The sequence below is a fragment of the Anser anser genome (assembly GCF_964211835.1).
Source record: "Anser anser genome assembly, chromosome: 5".
Taxonomy (NCBI): domain Eukaryota; kingdom Metazoa; phylum Chordata; class Aves; order Anseriformes; family Anatidae; genus Anser; species Anser anser.
The window spans coordinates 60,879,184-60,900,754 of record NC_139725.1 but is presented as its reverse complement, the minus strand read 5'-3'; the positions used below and the strand labels follow the sequence as shown (position 1 = coordinate 60,900,754).

Here is a 21,571-nt window from a genome sequence, read left to right as displayed (position 1 = left end):
GGTTAAACCTTCGAGTGGTACTACAGGTTGCAGTCTCTGGACATCATGCAAACTTTGCTTGTGTTTTCCACGAGGTTTTCTTCTTCCCCAGGGTATCTTCCCAGCCAGTTTTTAAAAACCTGGTGTGAAAGCTTTCCAAAGCAGGGCCCGCCTCCTAGCCTGTGTACACACACTGCTTGGCACCGTTCTCCTGATACCTGAATGAGGCCTCTAGGCATTACCGCAACACGATTCCTAATAGTAATTATTGCTTTTTAAAACATTCAGTACATTCATCTTGGAAGGAGGCTACCGTGTTTGTGCCCTTCGGATTCCAGTACCTCATTGCTTCTCTGAGACTGTGCAATCCCAGCTGCCTGGTGGCTTGTCTTGCTCAGAACATTTGTCAGACAAGCGATCCTCGGATAGGCAGGATTTTATTATCTACGATCGCTTGTGGGTTATGTTGTTTATTCTTTGTGGTCTTTTTCCTCCGTGTGTGTGCACAAGGATGGTATTGCTGCTGCTAACAATGGGAATAACTCAGTATGAAAAAGGGCAGCTTTATCAAAGGTCCGTTTCAGCCATCTCATCTGAACAAAGATTTCAGTGCCGCGCTGTTCCAGCCAAAACGATCTTCCTTAGATCTGGTGGGGATGAGGGATTTGAATCAGTCAGTAGCATGCCAGGGTGTTTTTCTGGAAAATTGTCGCAATAAAAGACAACTGAGGATAAACAGAAATAACTAATAATGCCTAACGAGATTTTTCCTGGCTTAGTTTTGGGTTTTATTTTTTCCTGACAATTGCTTTGTAGTAACCCCAGAAATGTCGGTTGGAAGGGACCTCTAAAGATCTAGTCCATCTCCTCTCCCTCCAGACTACTCCTTTTAAAAGTATGGGGACATGGGTAGGGCCAGACACCGACCTAAGGTGCCACGGGAACTTTGGACTCCCTGCATGGACGGGGGACGTGGTTGTGCCTCCGTTCGTAGTGCTCTGCCCAAAGCAGTTGCTCTTCTGCCAGTCCCAGTCTCCAGCTGGCTATTTATGAACATGGTAATGGCTGGGTTGTTTGTGGTAGGGTGGGAGGAATACTGTTGATAAAAAATACTAAGTATCTGTTAAATTTAGGGCTGGTTCATGCCAAGTGTGGATCAAACACTGTATTTTGCAAGGTAATCACAGGCAATTCTGTTCTTTTTTTTTTTTTTTCTGGCTAGGTGCCCTGTGGACAGGGCGAGGGGGAGGAGGTTAGAGAAGTGTTAATGGTTGGAAGAGAGAGCTGATTAACTTACTGTGGTTTATTGCTTAAGTAGCATGCAATCATTTTTTTCTCCTTAAGAAATAAAAATTGATCTTGACTCCATCCCAGTCGAATAACAAAATTTCATAAAGCTTACAATAATTTGACTGTCACAGTAGTGTCAGCCATACACTGGCACATATATTATGATTTACTGTTCTTTTTGTTCCTCTGTTTGCAGTTGTAGGCATCCATAATTCATTAATGTCTCTTATAGGAGAGTTCGATGCATGGAGTGACCATTCCTTGTGCCCGGTCTGTGTCTCCCACTAGCTGGATTCAGCTAGAAGTAGAGAGAGTGAAAGGTGGAGGCTTTAAGTGGATTGTGCCTGAGAGGAGAAAGGATCAACATAGGAGCGGACTTTCGAGGTCACTGGACTAATCATCTATCTTGGCAGAGAGGCAGTGTGCCTAGTATTTGAAGAGCAAATATTTTAACATAGTTACATCACTGTCTCTTAAGGAGCTAGGAGGAGAAATCTCAAAACTTGCAATATCTCAGAGGAAGTTTGGGTGGGTTTAATTTGCAGTTGCGCGGTGGAGCAACATGCACTCATACTGCTGCATCTCTGGACAACTTATTATGCCAAGTTATCCAAACTTTTGCCTCAAATTTTTTTTGTTTCCTTTATAATAATTAGGAAAATGCTTTTGCATTTATAATAGGAGCGCACAATAAAAGTTTATTTATTTTACAGCAGCAAAGTACTCCCTGTAAAGGCTGAATTTCAGCAGTAGGGAGTTTTACCTAAATAGAATGAAATGTTTCAGGAAAACACAATAGTCTTCCTGTTGTACTTCAACAGATGTCTCAAGGCAAGTCAATTTATAAACCAACCAGTGTGAGATGGATAAGTAGATAAATAATTGTTGCATACAAAACAGCTTCTGTTTCTTTTCCCTGAAGGGTTTCAGGCCTCTTATATCAGCTTATGCTATATTTCAACATGGACAAAAATAAGTCTGTCTTCTCTTTGAAACCTTTTCAAACTAGCCATCTGCTTTGCCAGTCATATTCAGACCTATACCAATGTTTTTTCAGGGTAGGTAGAGCATGTGAGGTTTTTTTTTTTTAACTCTTTCTGGTTCCTCTAGTTTTACATATGTTCCCTTTTTTAAATATATCTGGAAGAATTATACTAAAAGTAAATTTCTGGCAAAACCCAAATCAAACCAAATCAAATGCTAGGTAAATTGTGGAGGGGACCCAGGAGAAGAGAAAAATAATTTTTCAGTTATCTTTCATGGCTAGTCCCCCTTACAAAATGGACTTGACAATTTTAATTGTGAGGATAGAATGGCAAGAATCTGTATTCCCTAAATATTGATGGAGAGACCTATGAAACTCATGAAAACACGTTGGCAGGTATTTTGGCTGGGTGGGTGGCCACTGATAACTGTGCAGCGTCAAAGAACACGGTTTGTTTTGCTGCTAGGATGTTTATTGTAGGAGGGAAGATAATTCTTTGCGTTTATTCAAGGACAGCTGCCAACACTGATCTTGGGATAGAGACATCCAGGTCCTAACACTGTTCCCACAAAACGTAGCTCTTTGGTATGTTAAATCTCGAAACGTGGACCACTTAGTGCTTGTTGAAGAGCAACAGCTAAGGATGTGTAGGACTGAGATAATGTTCCTCTTCGATGGCTGCAAGTCAATGTTCAATGGGAGAAATCTGCTCTGGTCTTCGAGGGTGTAGGAAACTTGAATCTTTCTGCCTGCTGCTGTCCTCCCATCTCCTCAAGTGACAGAGGAAGACTGGCAGAGCAGAACCAGCATGGTGCAAGGAGATCCAGTTGCCGGGAGGATTTTACCCGGGGCTTCTAGCCACAGCAGGGGAACAGAAGGAGAAAGGAACCTTTCACCTTGCCGTGAGCAGAGCAGCGAGCACTTCAGCGAATCTACGTGGGTGGATATTGAAGATTTCTTGTGAAGTGAAGAACACTAAGAAATAAACACTTGCTATATTGAATAACAAGATATGCTCACTTCTGTATGTAGTTCTAAATAAAGGCAGGCATCGGCCTGTGTCTAAAACTTGCCTGCTTTCACCAGTATGAGTTTTAAGTCTTATGTTTGGTGTTTTACAAGCCTAGGTTGTGTCTTGTTGAGTAATTAATGATAACTGAGAAAGGAACAAACAAAAAAAGACGAGTGTTTCAAGCAGCAATAGTTGCAAAAACTTAGATCATCAGCTTATTGCTGGATTATTTTTAGAGAAATACCCATGATATTCAGCAGCCCAAAGGCATTTGGCATCTCATCGTGTTCCTCCTCTTGCACCTGAAGGTGGCATCTGGACATCCTGCTTAGCACAGCATGTCTCATATGCTATTTCTTTCTTGTGTCGTCATTGAAGAGTTTAGGGAGCTGGTGTGTGGATTTAAGTTGTAGGAAGTGCTGACATTCCCATGCAGCTGCTGTCATTGCGGAGCCCTGGTTGTATGCCAGCATTTTCACATGACAATTCTTCTCTGCCATCATACTCAAATATGAAGCTGATTGTCGGCTGGAAGCTGTAGGCTAGAAAGCTGGAGGTCAAATCTCCACTAAAATACAAAAGATTTAGACTGAAATAATGTGTTTTATTAAGGAAATGCTGCCATATTCAGAAAGTGTTATGTTTATTGCAATATGAAATTGGAAAATGTTTTTATGCCTTCTGGAGAGGGACAAACAAAAATCAAAATGGGTAACTTGCTTCCAAAAACCAAGGAGCTGAGCTCTGAAAGTCACAGGGCTCTCAGCATGGTGTCTTTGGGTTATAGTGATGCCCAGGGGCTCCACCTGAGATCAGGACAACACTGAGATAGGTGCTGCAAGTAACTATAGTAAGGAGATAAAGCAGAATATATATAGAAAAATAAGCTTTATTCTCCTGCTTGTGGTTCTTACAGATGTGGTTCCGCCAGTTCAGAGGGCAAATGATCTACCCTGGAACAGTAGCCAAGTTGGAGATTGAACCCAGGTTTTGATTCCCAATCAAATGCTTAAGGCACAAAACCAACCTGCTTCTCGCATCCCTTCTGAGGTCGGGGCGGTGGGGTAGGGGCTGGAGGAGTTGAGCTGTTTTGCAGGAGCCAGGCTGAATTAAAATGTCAGTCCTTTTGATATTGCTTATTATTTGGAAAAGAGGAAAAATAATAAATAGAGCATTTTGTTTGCTTGTTTTAAGGTTAGGAATTTCTCAACTATATCCTGCCTAACCCTTTTGCTGCGGTTCAAGGAAAGGCTGAATACTTTTTGATAGAAATAAGATAACGTTGCATCTGTACTCCTGGAAAGAGAGCGTTCCTATTTCCCATCTGTACACTTCTATTACTTCCCTTGCACCATCTCTGGCACTCGTCCATCCCCTTTGCTGAGCCAGTTCAGGTTACTGAGAAGTTTCTGTTGACACCGCAGAGCACCCAGAGTCCTGCAGTCGGAGCAGAGGCGAGACCTGCGCCTGGGATGGACGTGGGAGCAGGACCACCGCTGCTTGGCAGTACTGAGGTGCTGTGTGGCTGCGTTGCTCTGAGCTGAACCTCACGGCTCTTGCATTTTCAGCCTTCCCCTTTCACCCCCAGTAACTGATCTCTGCTTTGATTTCTTGCTCTTTCTTTAGTTTCTCTCAGCTGGTTTGCTAGCCTAGGCTATTTGAGGTTTCTTACCTAGAACCCTCCTGAAAGTTAATTTCTGCCGTGTTACCTGTGGAGAGGAGAAAAGAATAAAGGATGTCGATCTTTACCAAACTGAGGTGGGGGCTGTTCTCATGGGTAACGACACAGACTTCATGGTTCTTCCTTCTACTTCTCTCTGTTGGTCTTACTTGTACCGCTGCAGAGTTACTTGTGTATGTGCCCAGGGTTCATTTGGCCCTAGTCACTTGAGAAACCAGAAATAGAGAACTGAATAAAAGTCTTCCAGGCCCTGTGCTGGTGTTTCCACTAGAACCGCTTTCTCTTCCTGAGGGTTTGGCTTCTCGCAATCCCTGTGCCATTGTTCTCTTGTGAGGGATTTATCAACGGCACTGCGAATTTCTCTGCTGCTCCTGTAACCTTACTGTAGGCACGTAACCAAAGCTCGTTGAGGTTTTGGGGGAGAACGCTGTATGTTCGTGGTCTGCAGTAGCTTTAGGGATGTGGGTGTGAGCCCAGCATCCGCTCTGGATGGCAAACACCAAGCGCCCTCGCAGTGATAATGGCTTTCAGTTGGAATTCACTTGACCCACAATTGAACCAGTGACCTGGAGGTGAAAGGCTCAGGCACTGTATCGAATTACGAGTCATCCAAACCATCTACATCTTTCAAGCTGTTGGTTATAGAAACTGTTCAATTTCTTGAGGTATATGCCATGCCATATGTAGATAATTGGGAATGTTCTGCTGAACTACGGAGCCTGCTGGCTGACCCTGCTGGCTCATAATTATGTGAGATACAGTCTGTCACTACCAAGAGGTATCAAAAGAATGTCTTTTAACCCATTAATCTGGATGCATTTACAGATTCTTCATAATAAAGGTAATGGTACATTGGTGCCTTTTAAGTCATCAAATTACAGGAATTTTATGTGTACCTGAAAATTCAATCTCTGTATTCTTTGTGCACTAGACGATCTTATGGAATAGAACAGCTTAATTTCTAACCTTTTCTTACAATGCGTATGTTTTAGTCTAACTTCATTTTACAGGAATAACTGTGTTCTTAGGACTTAAAAAGGTCAGTGTTTTACTGAGAATATCATGATTTTTCACGTATGTCCTTACCGGTTTCACAAAACAGGATGCAAAACTTAAATTTTCATCTGCTACAGATGTATAAATCTAAAGGAACATCACTGGCTTCTGTTGAAGTTTGCAGGGATTTAGCAGATTGTATCTTGCTTTTCAAGGCATATTTAAGTATATTCTATTATTGTGATGTTCATGTCTGTTTCTGGAAGTGATAGAGAATATGAGTTGTATTTCTTTGTTGTAGTAGTGCATGCCGACCTAATACTTTTGTTTTCTGTCTTTCTAATATTTATGCAGTATTTAACTTGACTAACAATGTGGATTTGGAGAACACCAAAAAGAAAATGGAGCTGTACCAGAAGGATAACAAAGAAGTCATTCAGAAAAACAAGATAAAACTGGTTAGTCTAACTTCTCTCCCTTACAATTTTTATTCATTAGCTAAAGAATTAAAGGATGTTCAATGTGGAGCGCTTCTGAGGTATCTTAAAAGCAAGTCAAAGCTGAAGGCACTATGCATACTTCACTTTGTATTCAAAAATATATAGTATACTAATATTCTGTGATACTGATATTTAGGGCTGCTTAAAAGAGATTAAATTGATAGTTGAAATGCAATTTTCCTTTGTTTTGGAAAGGGCTTAGAAAGAGGGACAAGCAGTAAAGTCTGCATCTAATACATCACTACTGCATGCATGCTGGCAGTGTTGTTGGATAATATCCAGGAGAGACCAAGTTCATTCCTACACCAGGACAACCATTCCTTTCTCATCCGAAGGGAAAAGGGAATCCAGACGCAGACATTAGGAAGCTCCCAAGGGAGAGCTGTAAAACTGAAGGAAAGCACAGGTCTGGTTTATGCAAAATTTAAAATGAAAGATGTTGAAACAAACATTCAAATTTTTGTTCAAGAGCTGGTAACAATAACATCAGGAGTATTGTATACATGATCTGTATGCAAAACACATGGTTCTTTGAAGATGTATTCATTACAATATGGCTCAGTTATCATTTTGTTCTTTAAAAATAAACTTGCAAGCATTTCTTTCTGTAAGAAAAGTTTAATCTGTTAAGTATTTTTTTCAGTATAAAAATACACATTGTTATCGGTTCTTGAAGGAAAATGTCTGCCCAGAGTGTGACATAACAAGGTTTTGTGTTTGTATTCCAGTTGCACTAAGGACTTGCTTTCAAATCAGTAGGGGTGAAATCCTCGCTCCCCTGAAGTCTGTGGCAAAACTCCCAGTGATTTCTTTAGCACTAGGATTTCACAGGAGGAGATTGGAATCTGAAAAATGTTTGTTTGAACCTCTTCCTTTTAAAGGCAAGGAAATTTCCCTAGGGGTCCATCTCTGATCTGTTATCCCGTGTCTGACGCTGTGCAATGTCCTGTGCTTCAGAGCTTGAAGAGACCTTCCAAATCTTCGGCTACGTCTTGTTTTATGATGTAGGCGCAACCTCCAGGGTCACCGTAATAACAGGGTGCTTTGCCTGCAGCCCACTTTCCATTCATCTACCTGACTTGCAGACAGACGTGCACTCACAGCATGATCATACCAAGCAGCACAGCAGTACGCTGTGCCCACCCAAGGCCCCCGGCTCTTTGTTTTCTGTACTGTACGGTCTTGTTGTGCTAGAGGCTGACTTGTAGAAGCTGGGCAAGCCTGCATGTCTCCAGATCTCCAGTAAATCTGGATTAATTTCTTTTTGAACAATTGAAACATAATAATAGGGTTGCCACAGTGGGTATTACAAAAACTGCATGATCTTCCCTATAAATTTACCCCTCTCCCAACAGTTGAAATGGTACTTTTTCTCTCTAGCTCTTTTTGTCAGGTTCTGGACTGTCTTTTACTCCTTGAATAGTAAAAGGTGTCCTAATTCCTAGCCTAAACTTCTTATGGTCAGTCATTATCCCTTCATTCTTGGACTGACAAATAATTGCGTCCACTGTAGTGGTTTGCTCCTGAGGAAACACAGATATTCTCTGTTGCTCTTGGTGTTATTATTTTTTTTAATCATTTGTCTGTTCCAGTTTGAATTTGTTTGGCAGGCAGAAGGGAGCAGAGTTGAAAGCAGTATTATAGCTGAGATCTTAACTGCCTCTTACAAAGTAACACCGTTTTCCCATCTCTGCTAGAAACACGTTGACACGTGTCATCCTAAGGTGGTTGGTCTCTTGTAGCATTGCCATACAAGAGGTTCAAAATCAACAGTGATCAAGAAGTGTATCACATTGTCTCCTGTTTTGTTTCTAACTAGTGAATTAATGTCACCAAATCCATTGCCTGTAAGTTGTTTTTGTCTCTGTTCTGTCACTCCTGCTGTCAGGAGTGTCGTTCTTTCTTACGAATCCAAATACGAAGTTATTGAACTAGTCACCTCGGGACTTGAACAACTGCTTGTTGTTCTTTTAATACAAGCCTTCATGATCTTGCTACTTGTACGCTAACCCATCTGTTAGATCTCTGGATTTGGTGCCAGGCCATGTGGAAAAAAAGTTTAAGTACACAGGTTAACGAAAAAAGCTGAAGAACTCTTGGAGAAAGGGTTCTTGTCATTCTTTTGTATTTATATATAAATATAAGATATTATTGTAACAAAATGATGACTAGATATTGTGTATATTTTAAAAAAGCCTTGCACTCTGAGTTCAAAGACCAGCTTGGTTACAGTTTTTCCAAACTTGTATTTTTCCTTAAATGACTGCTGTTGTCCCCTCATAGCATAACTTTACTTTTTGCTTTGGTACTAGATCTTCAGTTTCACTTGCTGCTTTGTTCAATCTTGAAATAGCTTTATCTGGACTCTATGGTGTGAATGTGTATAAATTTTTTTGATTTTGCTTTATTGAATGTGGCATTTTTTTCTACTTATTTCTTCCCGTTTGCTATTTTGACTTTGTTCCAGGCTTCACCAAGATTATCTTCATCTCTTTCGATCTTGAAACTGTCTAGGTTACAGTCAGGCTTGACACAACCCTTGCTGCCTCTTGAGCTCTCTTAGTTTTAACTGTTTTATTTGGTCTTCTGTTCAGAAAGAATTTGATCTGGCTTGTGATAATTCTTCTGTTATTGCTGCAGTCTGATCTGGCTTAGGTTTGTATATCAGTTTACTTATTCCTGACTACATTTTTTCTGGACTGTTTTTTTCAGACTAGATCTGTTAGCACTTTCCTACATTTTTTTTTTGTTTTGTTTTAGTGCAGAGTTCTTTTATACATAAGCAAGGAAGAGGCTTGGAATGTCTTAAAGACTCTGAGCTCTCTGTTCTGATGACTGAACTAACTAGATCCCTTAATTCTTAGAAATAACCTCAGTTAACAGCTTGAGGAGTTTTGTTTGTTTGCTTTGGTTAAATGCAAAGACAATCCAGTTTCAGTTGGTCACTGGTTGGTGACCTGTTCACCCGTGTCACTGCTACTTACAGGGTACAGGCATCTTTGGTTGACTCAGGGGCAAGTGATGAGATCTGTCAGCTCTTCCATCCAGGAGTAACTGGGCCTCCCTGGGACCCACCAGCTTGATCTGCCTGTTAAAGGGATATTTTTCAGCATATTCTGGCATGTATCACATCACTGTGCTTTCTGATATAACTTGGGGTCTTCTAGTAACGACAAAAAGATTTTATTAAGCTGCAATAATATTTTGCTTAAACTATTCCTATGGATTAATCATCCATTTAAATCTTATAAAATGTTAGCGCTCTGCTTTTTTATTTTGGATTTCCTTTTGTTTCAGTGTTTCTGGGGAGGACGATTTGGGAAAATGTTTTTGTATGTTATTGTCCTGTCCCATCTTACCTGCAAACTAGCATTCTTTTGATTGTCTCTTCGGTAGAGTTGTTCAGCTTTAATGCTTTTTTCCCCCCCCGTCTGTGCTTCTGTAGTCTTTGAGCCCTCCTCTTTTTTCTTTCACTCCGAGTTCCAAATACAGTTGACTTGATAGTTTACAGGTTAAAAAAGACTTAAGAAGTAAATCCTGAAACGAAACCTCAGTCACCTTGTCCTAGTAACTTGTTTCTTTTCTACTTCTGCTAGCACACAAGTATTATCCAAGTCGTAGGAAAAATACCTAATTTTTTGGGAATGTGACACGTTCATAGTTCATGCTTAAACATGCTCTAGTTCATAAGCTTCTCAATATCCAGAGAGATTTTCTTCTACACTAGTGATAACCACACAGTGTGTTTTGCATACAAGATGCAACTGATCTAGGAGGGTTGATCAGGGACTGTATAGCAAAATTATATTTTTTGTCACTTAACTTGCAGCTCTTGGGAAATAGGATATGTGGGAGCAATGAGCTAAGATAAGGAAAAGCCACTGTCATTCTCTAACATTTAAAGAACCGAGATCTAGATGGATGCTTTTTCTATTGCAGCAAGGAAAAAATTCTAACTTCCTAACTCCTTTTATTGTCCAGTGTGATCATCATCCATAATGACCTTTAAAAGGTAGAATTTGGCTACTTTCCCATCACTTGGTCTGCCCTAGGTCCTTTGATGGGCAATATAGCTGTGGGTGAACTCTGTCTACTCAGAGAGGAAGACTGCTGTGAGTGAATTTCTAATGTTTCCATTTCAGACACGGGAGCAGGAAGAATTGGAGGAAGCTTTAGAGGTGGAACGACAGGAAAATGAACAAAGGCGACTGCTCGTACAGAAAGAAGAACAACTACAACAGATGATGAAAAGGAAGAATAAACAGGCACTCTTGGATGAACTGGTGAGTAACAAAACTGGAGGCTTTGAGTGCTCTGTAGCAGGTATGTTTGTATTCATCTCTTCCAGTTAACTGTGTAATTAACACATCGGCCCCTTTCTGTTTCCCTATCTTACCAATTTTGTACGACTGTTTGGTCTCCTATCATTTATTGCAATGCTACAAAGAACTCTGAGCGATTTTGGTAAGCCAAGAACTGGTGGGAGAGTGCGTCTGGGATATCACAACAAGTTCTTTGGCTGAATGGAATCATTGTCCAGAATGTCCAATGGTGCTTGGAAATTATAGGGAAAAACATTCTTGGCTGCTTCAACACAAAATTAATTCAGGATAAGATGCAGAAAGGCTTGTTTGGATATTTAGAAGAAGGTTTATTTCCTGGTTCTGCCAGTTGTATTTTTTTTTGCTTCTTTCTTTCTTTCCCTAGTGAGCTTCCACTGAAGGCTCTTTACTTGTTGCTGTTTGACACGCAGAGGTGTATTTCTGATATGTCTTTAGTGAGCATAACCACCTTACGGTTTACTTAGGAGTTGAAATTTCACTGAGTATCTGAAGAAGAGCTAGTATGGAAGTCTAGATTTCTACTGAGTTTGACAATATGAAAGCCCCAGGCTTTGACTGTGATCCAGGATGGCTTTGCCCTAGCATAGCTGATACTTTTACTACTCCACCTTGAACCTGATGTATAATGAATGAGTTCTGCCATGTGTTAGCCCATGCAACTGCCTACTTCTATTGCCTTCAGCTGATGACGGTTGCATCTGTTGTGGTGAATGTCTGATCACAGAGTTTGAGGGGGTAGAGAGGAGCTCCGAAGTTGCTTCAGGCATAATGTGAAGTTCTATCACTGTTTGCTTGTTAAGCAGCCCTGAATTGCTGTGGCCGACAGTCTGGTGTGCTGAAGCAAAGCAGTAATCAGGAGCTGCTCCATGAGCTCAATCACCTCTGCAGTGGAGGAGTGAAAAACAAGGGACAGTATTCTCATGAGTTAATTGAACATTAATCAACTCTTTGAGTCAGAGCACCTAAATGATAGGTTGGGTATGGAACTTAGCTACTCCTGGAAATGGTCTTAATCTTGTTTTTGGCTTAATTTGCTACTGATTCTGTATTTGAAATCCACTGACAATGTGTGGCTATAGATAAGCTCCATAAATACTTGTTCTGTAAACAAGACTCACATCTCAGGGTTTTTTTTTTTGTGTGTGTAGACATGCATACACACACATTCTAACACCCATGATAACAGTCGGTGTATAACATTGAAGCAAATCAAAACAACGTATGTGTGCGTGTAGTTACACAGTGTGCAGTTTTGTCAGTATGTGGTTGAAAGCTGCATGGCAGATGTTAATTCAGAATTTTTCTTATTTCAGTTTATCTCGTAACATTAATTCCTACTTTGTATGCTCAGTTCTTATTCCAGCTGTAGATGCTCTTCTACTTTTCCAGGAAAAATAGTTCCCCTTTGAACCAAAGCAGAAGGCGCTGACTTGAAGAGAGAGCACTGATGTGCAATTCAGGAGATTCTGGAGCTCTCCTGAAGAGCTGTCATTTTCAAAGCCAGGAGACTTGGCAGCATTTCATTGGTTTTGTTGAAAGGAGCTGGTGTTGCATACTTTGTAGACAGAAGCAGAGATAAGTAGAAGGGTTCCTTGAGAATCCTGCAAGTCTGTAACTTTGCATCCAGCAGTCTCTTTTCACTTTCAAGGTGCTTACAGGCCACATAATTAGGAATAGTGTAAGTAATGGATCAATTCATAAAAGCTGCACTAGGATATTTAATGTCTCAGAAAAGGGATTTTGAACTGGTTTCTGACTAACTTCAATCCTGCTCTAAAACACACTCTTAATTTACTAGAGATCAGTGTTGTTCTTTAACACAGCAGTTGGTTTTACTGGAAACCTACTTCACCAGATGGCTTGGGGAAAGAATGATTATAAATAATCCTTAAAACATGACCAAAATAGGTAGTTTTAACTGTGATTGCATATGTATTGCTATTAAAACGTCTTAATATTCTAAAAACTACAGAAAGGTGATTTTAAAGGCTGAGGAAGGAAACTGGGCAATTTTAAGTTATGTTTCTGTTTATGAAGGAGCACTGTCACCTTAGATTTGGGCCTAAACTTGTTTTGTAATACTAAAGGTTTATAAAACCAGCACTGAAGTGTTTGTACAATGACTTACAAAGTCTCTGGAAAACCAGCAGTTGTTAAACAAATAAACATTTCCTATGGTCTCTTAAATCCCTCTAATGCTGTGCTACAAATCTGAAAATGAAGCTGATCATAAGTAAAGCTGAAATGTGTGCTCTCTTTGAGAAACGCAGCGAAAGCAAGCATAAGGAGCCATGTAAGGAATTACAGTTTAAAAATCTCACATCTCTGCCTGCTGGTACTGTACCAAAACCGCAAGGTTTAAGTTCTGGCTGCAGTGGTACCATGATACCAGGGGCAAAAGCAGTGGCTTGGCAGGGTTGTGAGCACAGAGGAAGGCGGGAAGGCCAACGTTTCACCCTTAGGTTTTGAATCTTGTCTTTTGAATGCATCACCTGGTGTTTGGAACCTGCAGCCACTGTGACCTGGCTCTTGGTGATTTTTTTCAATGTGTTTTTTTTTTTTTTTTTTCCCCTCCCATACTGGGCATTAAGAGAAAATCTAGGGCAAATTTCTTCTGTAGTGTGTAGAGATGTCAAGTTAGTCCTCAGGTACTAAACTGTCACTAGCAGACAGCTTGTGGGCTTGTAAGAGAAGAGTGTGAGAAGAGTGTGAGGACTGAGCACCCCCATGCACTTTGAAGAGGAGAATTTTGCTTTTGGTGCTTAAGCCCTGACTGAGACGATCCATGGTTTTTAATACATATTTATTGTGTTATCATTGTGAATAAAGGCCTCAGTTGTTTACAAAACTGTGCGCAAGTGCCCTGTCCTGTTTTCAAGGTGCCTATAAGTTGGGCAAACTTCCCCTCCAAAGGGAGGGGAAAAGGCGCAGAAATGTTTGGTGTTTAAGATGTCGTGCAGCAGGCTCTGCATAATGGTCAGCCTGGGGAGGGAGCTCAGTAGTCTTGCAGAAAGGACTGGCCTCGAGGCCCAGGCTCCAAGAGCTTGGCTGGGAAGGAAGGAGGAGGCCAGTGTGACGTGCTGGAAAGGTGAGCAAGGCTTTCAGGCACCCCAGGCCCTCCAGGCTACTGGAAGAGCAATCAGGTGCCCTGGCTCCCAGTCCTACTCCGTTACCTCTTGTCCGTTTTGCCCCCCACTGCTTGGTTAAGCAGATTTTATGTTGCCCTCATTATAAGTGACCCCTTTTACAATATAACCTCCCACTTGAAAAGCACGGCACCTTGTTGTAATTTAGACTTGCAGTCTCAAATGTATTTTACGTTTTATTGCAAGGGATGTGTGGTTTATTTTATTTTGTAACTCTCTAAACGTGGGTAATAAGGGCTTAGTAAAATACTAAAGCACTTCCTTTATTTACTGTATAAACTCATCTGTATACAAAGGGTTATAGAACTGCTCTTAGATGTCTTCTGTGTTGTGGGACTTGGACTTACCTCTTTGAGAACCTCTGCTTCCCAGGCAGGAGCAGAATGGCACTGCAACGCTTGACAAAGAGGCAGGTTTTCCCTGGGCCGTGGCTTAGCTTGGAAACAAACAAAGGGCAGGGTGCCTTACAGATGTCAAGTGTCCCCATTTTTGCCAGAACCTCAGGGTTCTCGAGAGAAATCTTGCAGAAATGTTTGTGTGTAAGTGGCTTTGTTCATGCTGTTACACGGTTTGTTTTCCCATACAGAAAATCGCTGGTATGGATAAATGCTTACAGGATTGGATCTTTGATTTCTGTCTATTTTCTGCGTTAATAGTTAACAGAAGGACTATGTGCATATTAGAAAGGACAAACAATCGTGAATGTGGTGGCTTGCTGGCACGGTGTTGATTTCCCACAGTTGTGTAATCTGGTTGCCTACCATTGTGCTAATGCGAAACTGTTGAGAAGTTAGTACAAAAACCGGCTTCCTTTAGTTATTGTGCTAGAAATGCAGTGAATGTTTAAGGAATATGAGAGGGTCAAATAAACCAGAGAATAATTCCCACTCTTCAGAATATTAAATCTGAAATTTAAAAGAAACCAGCATCCTTAAACTCTGCTGCCAGCAAGCAGCACATAGGGTCTGCCTGGTGGTTATGGATGTGTACAGCGTTGTGAAGACACAAAACTGTCAACTAATGTGTTTGTGGTCCAAACTTTCTCTCGGTTGTACAGGAATCAGATGTGTCTTACCATTACAATTTAGATTTTTAAACCTTTTCCACCTGGGGAACTGCAGAAATTTCAGTAGGATCCTGTGACTTACATTATTGGTCATTCTGGAGCAGGTCTCATGTGAGATTTTCCTGCTTTCAGTGCTTACAATCTAGTCGTAAGACAAAATGAGTGTAACAAACAGTAAGGTGGAAAGAGGAGTGAGAGCGTTGGGCAAAGTAGGTGTAAAGCATAACCAAGGTTTGTGATGACTTTGGGAGATTTTTCCAGGATACTATGAGAACAGCAAGGCATCTCATGGCATTAAAACTCCTAACTCCTTCCTCCGAACTGTTTTAAGTTAATAAATAAATCCCAGTACAGTATATTACAGTGTGGTTGGTTTTGGTGAGTAGCAAATATGATTCATAGTTCAATATTTGCTTGGTTTGAGTGCCTTATGAAAAACTCTGCACTACAGATCTCTGGGCATAATCCATTCTAAACTTCTTTGCTCTCAACTTTACTTTTGTTCTAGCTAGGAAGTCTAGAGGAATTCAGTATGCATGTGGATAGTCGCGTTAGTTTATTAGCAACCTACTTGGCCAATAATTTTCTGACTCTCCCAAGAATGTAGCACGTAGATGTATGTTAATAATCATTCTGTTGTAGCCTAAACACGAGAGTTTTAGCAGTTAATTTGCTTAACTATTCATTTTATTACTTTTATATATTTTTAAAAAAATTGGCTGGCTTCCCTAAAAATAAGTTGGTGAAGGAGAAAATAAATATGCTGTTGGTTGCACTTACAATAGTGCCATTGTGCAAAGCAGAGCAAGGATCATTTCCAAACGGCCTCAGGTGAAATCTAATGGGAAACAATTTCAAACTGGTCTGAGTTCATTGGTAGAAAGAATGTGTCTTAGATAAACATCTGATCCAAGTTATACTACTTTGTATTATTCCTTCTCTGATTAAGTTTTAATTTTTTTTATAATTTTAATAAATATAGTTGCGTTGGCTATAGTTGGAATAAGGAGCCTGTTATATTGTCTTTAATGTGGATTCTATAAAAATGGTTGTTTGCAGGTTACTCTGATTTATGGGGTTACTGCAGCTTTTTCTTATTACTGAAAATGATCGTTTTCTGTAAACTGTTTTTCATACAGAGGATACTCAGTATTACACTTCACTGCTGGTGATGGCCTTTCAGACACAACTTACGGTTTTCAAGTAGATGCAGCATTAATTTGTATTTAGTTTGTTTTAGCACTCAGCTTTGTTATTTGTATACTTACAGGAGAGCTCCAGCCTTCCTGCTTCGCTGCTTTTAGCTCAGCATAAGGACAGATCTACTCAGCTAGAAATGCAACTGGAAAAACCCAAACCTGTCAAACCAGTCACGTTTTCCACTGGCATCAAAATGGTAAGACTTGCTTCTTTCTTTTTTTTGAACGCCTTTCAAAAGAGCCAAGATTTCCTAACATGAAACTTAGAGGTTATTTAAATCTGAGTTGCATATTATATGAAACAGATTAATTTCTAATTATATAATTGGAAGAGAACAGTCTTAAGTATTTCATCATTCTGCTACTTAGAATGTATGAAACCTTTTCATTGCGTAGTTGCCCAAAAACAAGCTATACCTTTTTCCCTGCAAAGTGGTGCTGTACTTTGAATGCTTTTTTCTCTCATTTGTGTAACAGTTTTGGAAGTTGAAATTTTGGTAGCTCAAGACAAGACTGCACTTTTTTAATGTTTACTTGGAGCACTGAAATAGTCCGAGTGTGAGACAAACAGTGTGGAAATGGTTAAGGATGCTGTTTTCATTGCTCTTGGAATCTAGGAAGCAACAAGTATTTTTTCAAATGTGTTACTTCTGTAGTGACAGCTGAAGATCTGTCAGCATTCCTGTTTTTTATCCCAACGTGGCACAAGTACACATCAGCTGGTGTGTGGAAATGTTTAAAAATAATAATAAAATTCAAGTTTTATCTGGGGGGCTGGGGCTGGGAGTGGGAATTTACTAATCTTTTTTTGCACCTTACTTGTCCCCTGCTTTTTTAAAAATCCCTGCACTTTTCTTAGACTTTATACGTTAGACTTGATAATGCTAAATGATGTCTTGAAAACGACCAACATTCCCTACCTCCCCTAACAAACCAGAAAGTAAACGAAGCAAAAACTTTTGTATCAAACCGGTCTCCCATCAATTAATCAATTTGATTTGTCAGGGATATCTGTGCTGTGTTCATTGTGTCTCTTTCCCCCGAAGAGTTTACAATATAATTGCATTTGCAGCTTGCTTTTCCAAAAGTAGTGTCAGCTCTTGCAAACTTGTGCAGATTGTTCTCTTATATTTCTGTAGTACAAACCGTATCTTCTAACTTTTTCTTTCTTCTTTCTTTTTTTGCTGTGACATTTACTAGACAGAAAGTGTTAGGTGTTCTGCTTAAAAAATATTCTAACTGGATGCCTCTACTTTTTCTAGCTGTTAGAATATATTCTTAGATTTTTTTTTAAAGCTGTTGGTCTTTCCAGCTTAGTTTGGAGGGCTAAGTTAAGCTTCCATGTAGCTTATGCTGCATGATGAGGACAGTGGAAATACTTTCCATTGCATTTGTAAATGGATTTTAAATAGTATTGTGTAGTAGCAAACATTTCAAATCTGCAGCCTGAAGTAAACTTCATTCAAAAAACATAAAAGACTGGGACGAGGAGATTTCTAGCATCGTGACATTTAAATCTTAACATTTGGAATAAGAGGACATGCTCCAGGTAACTGATCATTGTTTTATTGGTGTTCAGAAGGTGTGAGTAGAAGACTAATTTTATTTGTTCAGTCCCAGATGAACAAACAACCCTCCTCTACTGACCATAGTCTTAGATTAAAAAGACAAAAAAAAAAAAAAAAAAGTTGAATGTTTAAGGTTAGGACTATTTGAAGATTGTGACTAGTGTCTTAAGGAAAACAGATTAGCAAAGTTGATTTTGCACTGCTAAAATTACAGGTTTGGTTGAGAATGATGACTCTCTCCGTATTTTCTTTATAGGGTGCTTGATTTAATTATTACCTGACATTGGTTTTTATTATTATATAATGTCATTTCTATAAAATTTTAACAATATTGATATTCTGCACACTAAATGAATTAACTGGCTACCTCGTAATTCCTAAAGTAGTGGTTGGTTACCACAGCATGGGAATACTTCTGTGGGTAAGTACAGAAGGGACATGGAAGGACACGGTTCAGCGTCTGGAAGCAGATGATGAATTTCTATGGATGACATGGAAGTTGGCGCTTTACAGGGCATTTCTGAAAAGCTGGCCTCCTTTGAATGAGATGTTTTAATATGGCTAAATGCAAAATTATAAACAGAATAATAAATAATGGGCTCTGTGAGGAGTATTTGGAAGTTTAGCTAAGCATGTAAATGAATTTGACCCTCAACCACAGCATGTGTGTAAGCCTTGGATATATAAATAGTAGTGCAGCAAATAGGAAGGGACTGCTGAAGGCGGTGTTGGAAAGACTCGTGCACTGAAGTGCTCTGCTGACTGCATTTTGAAAGGGAAAAACGTAAAGACAACAACTAAAAGCAACGAAGGTTCATCCAAAGGTGGTAGGATATGCTTTGTAGTGAGTTCTGCCTCTAGTTCATGAGAAGGTTAAGATATGACTCAATGTACATTAAGTACCTCCTCAGTGCAGAAAATGCCAGGTCTGAACAGCACAACAGCAAATTTAGCAAGAACTAGTAACCTTAGTTAAACAAATAGGAACTGAGGGAAGAAACAAGACCTTGAAGTTCACAATGTTCCAGTGGTTAGCTGGCCCTGCTGTTAGAATTTAGAGCGGAATGTGATGAAATCTCTAATTCCTGGTGGTTTCAGATCGGGACTGGGATGGCTTTTGAAAAGTTACTGTAGTTGAATGCAAGTTGTTCAGCTCAGAATGGGGTTTTGTAGAAAGCAACAGTGCTCATCGTGTAAGATTTAGTGCAGTTGTTGACCCAGTGACAGCATTGGGTGAATTCCTCTACCTTGAGGCTCACCTTATGAAATACTTAATATGTTCCAATTGAGTTTTTCTAAAATCCTGGGATGCACAGGCCATCTACTTTGTTTAATTGTACACATGAAGTAGGTGGAGCTGGTAGAGCTTTTGTTGTGCTGCTTGTCATGGGCAGCACCTCATGGTGCTCTAGCTTTGTTCGTCTAAGCCGTGGGGTTTGCACCGCTGATTGGTGGGGCAGCTGTAGGGTAATATTGAGATGCAGATATTTTTAAGTTCTAATTAATGCTCTGTTTGGCTCTACAGTTGTGCAAACGAACTATTGTTTCTGTGAGAATTTCCTTCTGGGCTCACCAGTAAAGAGTTTTGGCATCACGCAGATAATAAGTGACCCCGTACGTTCTTCCCCAGTGTGTTTATTTTTTCCTAGTAGTTTGGCCGCTGACCTTTTCTGGTGGATGTTTTCCTTAATTGTGTTCAGAAGAAGGGAATCCAGATAAAGCTAGCCGAGATGCTGGCAAATCCGGAGCTGGTGTTTACACAAAGGCTTTACATGCCAGTTGTGGCAGTCCTTGCTTTTTTCAGCTTGAACACGAGTGGTTTTCCTGCGATGGTCTTGGTCAGAGATGTTCTTCTGCCTGACTGATAATTGGACAAGTTTCTCTGTTTCTGAATTAAGAGGCATGCCCATTCTAGTCTCCCCGGCAAAGCTCAAGGAAGTTGGCTCATCTAAGGTGTCGTGTGAGTGCTGTGGAGTTCCTGTGCTTACAGGGGGAGGAGGGAATGTCTGCAACCGGTAAGCTAAGCAAGAGCATCCCCTATAGCATGAGAGAGACAATTAGATCAGGGAGGCAGGGTTTCCATCTTCGCTTTTCCTTTTGTTAAACTGTTGTTTTGCTCCCTTCAAACAGGAGCTGCTTTTTAGTTGCCTTCTACTGGATCTCATTAACTTCTGAAATTTATTTCAGTAAATTATGTCTTCCACGTATGAAGCGTACACACCTAATTAGTCAGTTTGATTTAGCCTCTCTGAGTGGGGGAGAAAGCACTTCAGAGTTTTCCGCTCATCATATTAAGGAACAGGCTTTTAGCATATATGAATATTTAAAATATTAGTCTTATTATATCTAATCTCAAATCAGGGTAAAGCTACAAAAGAAATTATAATAACCTTAATTATACTTATTGCAATAGCACTGAGAATGCTTCCTGTCAATGCACATACTTTACATTTTAGTACTAGTCAAAAAGAGCAGAGGTTATAAGAAATGAATGCCATTTTTAGCATTTCTATGGCTTATTGGGGTGGGCAAAACAAATGTAATGTCTGGGAATAGAACCATTCCTCCATTTCTTGGTGAGCATAGTGACCATTTCTGGTTGGGAGATGGCTTTAACTGGAAGCTAATTTTGAAGCTAAGAGGTGCTCTTATGCGTTGCACATTAATGGCAGCTTGCAAATGCAAGCAGGAATCCATTATGTTACAGTAATTCTGGTCTTCTTTTTGTGCCCCTGGTGTTCGCAGGACCGTAGGAACCTTTTGGTGCTTGTTGTTCTGTGCTTTACATTACCCTTGTAGTTAAAAATGTGTGGAAGCGTGGAAGTATTCAGCTCCTCTTTAATTCATTGGAAACTGGGAACATGCACACTTTTGACTCAGTTATTTACACATTTGTGAAAGTCTGAATCCCTTAGACTGGCTAGAATGCATGCTATCTTCAGTCTCTTTCAGGCTGTATGCCCTGTTGCTTCCAGTTTTATTTTGTACTTCTGCTCCCTTCCCCTTGTCTCCCAGGGGGCTTAGCCTCTGGTGATGGTATTCTTGAAGTAATTTCATGCAGTTCAAAACTCAATTACCTCTAATTGGATTGCCCAAATGCGCAGGAAAAGAACATAGGTGTCCTCTGGTCCACTACCACTTGGGAGAGATTTCCTTTTGCATTTTGTACCCAAATACCTCAAAATGAATATAATGCATCATTGACTGTTCAATCTTTGCCATTGGTTTTGTTTTATTACTTAATAGCAGTGGGAGTATTTATTAATAGAAGTATTAGTGCATGTAGGACATGCTTCGTCATTACCAAGATGGTCATTACCCCCGTGAATTTGCAGCTTAAATAGATGTGGCGGGGAGGGAGGGGAACCAGATGCCTGGAGGCGATGTGCTCGCCCAGGATTAGACAGCAGACCAGCGGCGGAAGGAGGAATAGGATCCAGCCCTACTGAATTCCTAACCTGGTGTCTCTTCCGCCGAGCCGGGCTCCGTCCCCTGTCAACAGCACCCCTGAATGGCAGCAAATTAGGAGTGAAATATCTGCTTCAGCTTCTGTCTAAATCACAGCAGCGTCGTTGCATTTAACTTTGTGTGCGTCTGAATGTTGTCAGGGTTTTATTCCAGTTCTTGTAGGCTGAGGCTGGTGGTAACTGGAAGCCGGGGAGAGCAACTTGCAGTCTGAAGCAGCCGAAGCTTGCAGGAGGGAGCAGTCAAATCAGTATTTCACCGGAATGAATCTGTGTCAGACACAGGATGTCTAGGACACCTCAGGAATGCACGTTACTACTCAGCTGAGCAGAACACGTGTT

The 21,571-nt window shown here is 40.4% G+C and overlaps 1 protein-coding gene across 2 annotated transcripts in view; it reads left to right on the top strand.

Moving 5' to 3' along the window:
• The window catches only part of MNAT1 (MNAT1 component of CDK activating kinase), a 124,264-nt gene that overhangs the window by 40,328 nt on the left and 62,365 nt on the right, over positions 1-21,571 (top strand). For both annotated transcript variants that reach the window (XM_083837632.1, XM_083837633.1), the window contains exons 4-6: positions 6,298-6,401; positions 10,586-10,726; positions 16,269-16,394. In XM_083837632.1, the coding sequence (XP_083693758.1) occupies positions 6,298-6,401; positions 10,586-10,726; positions 16,269-16,394 (371 nt within the window). The remainder of the gene's footprint in view (positions 1-6,297; positions 6,402-10,585; positions 10,727-16,268; positions 16,395-21,571) is intronic.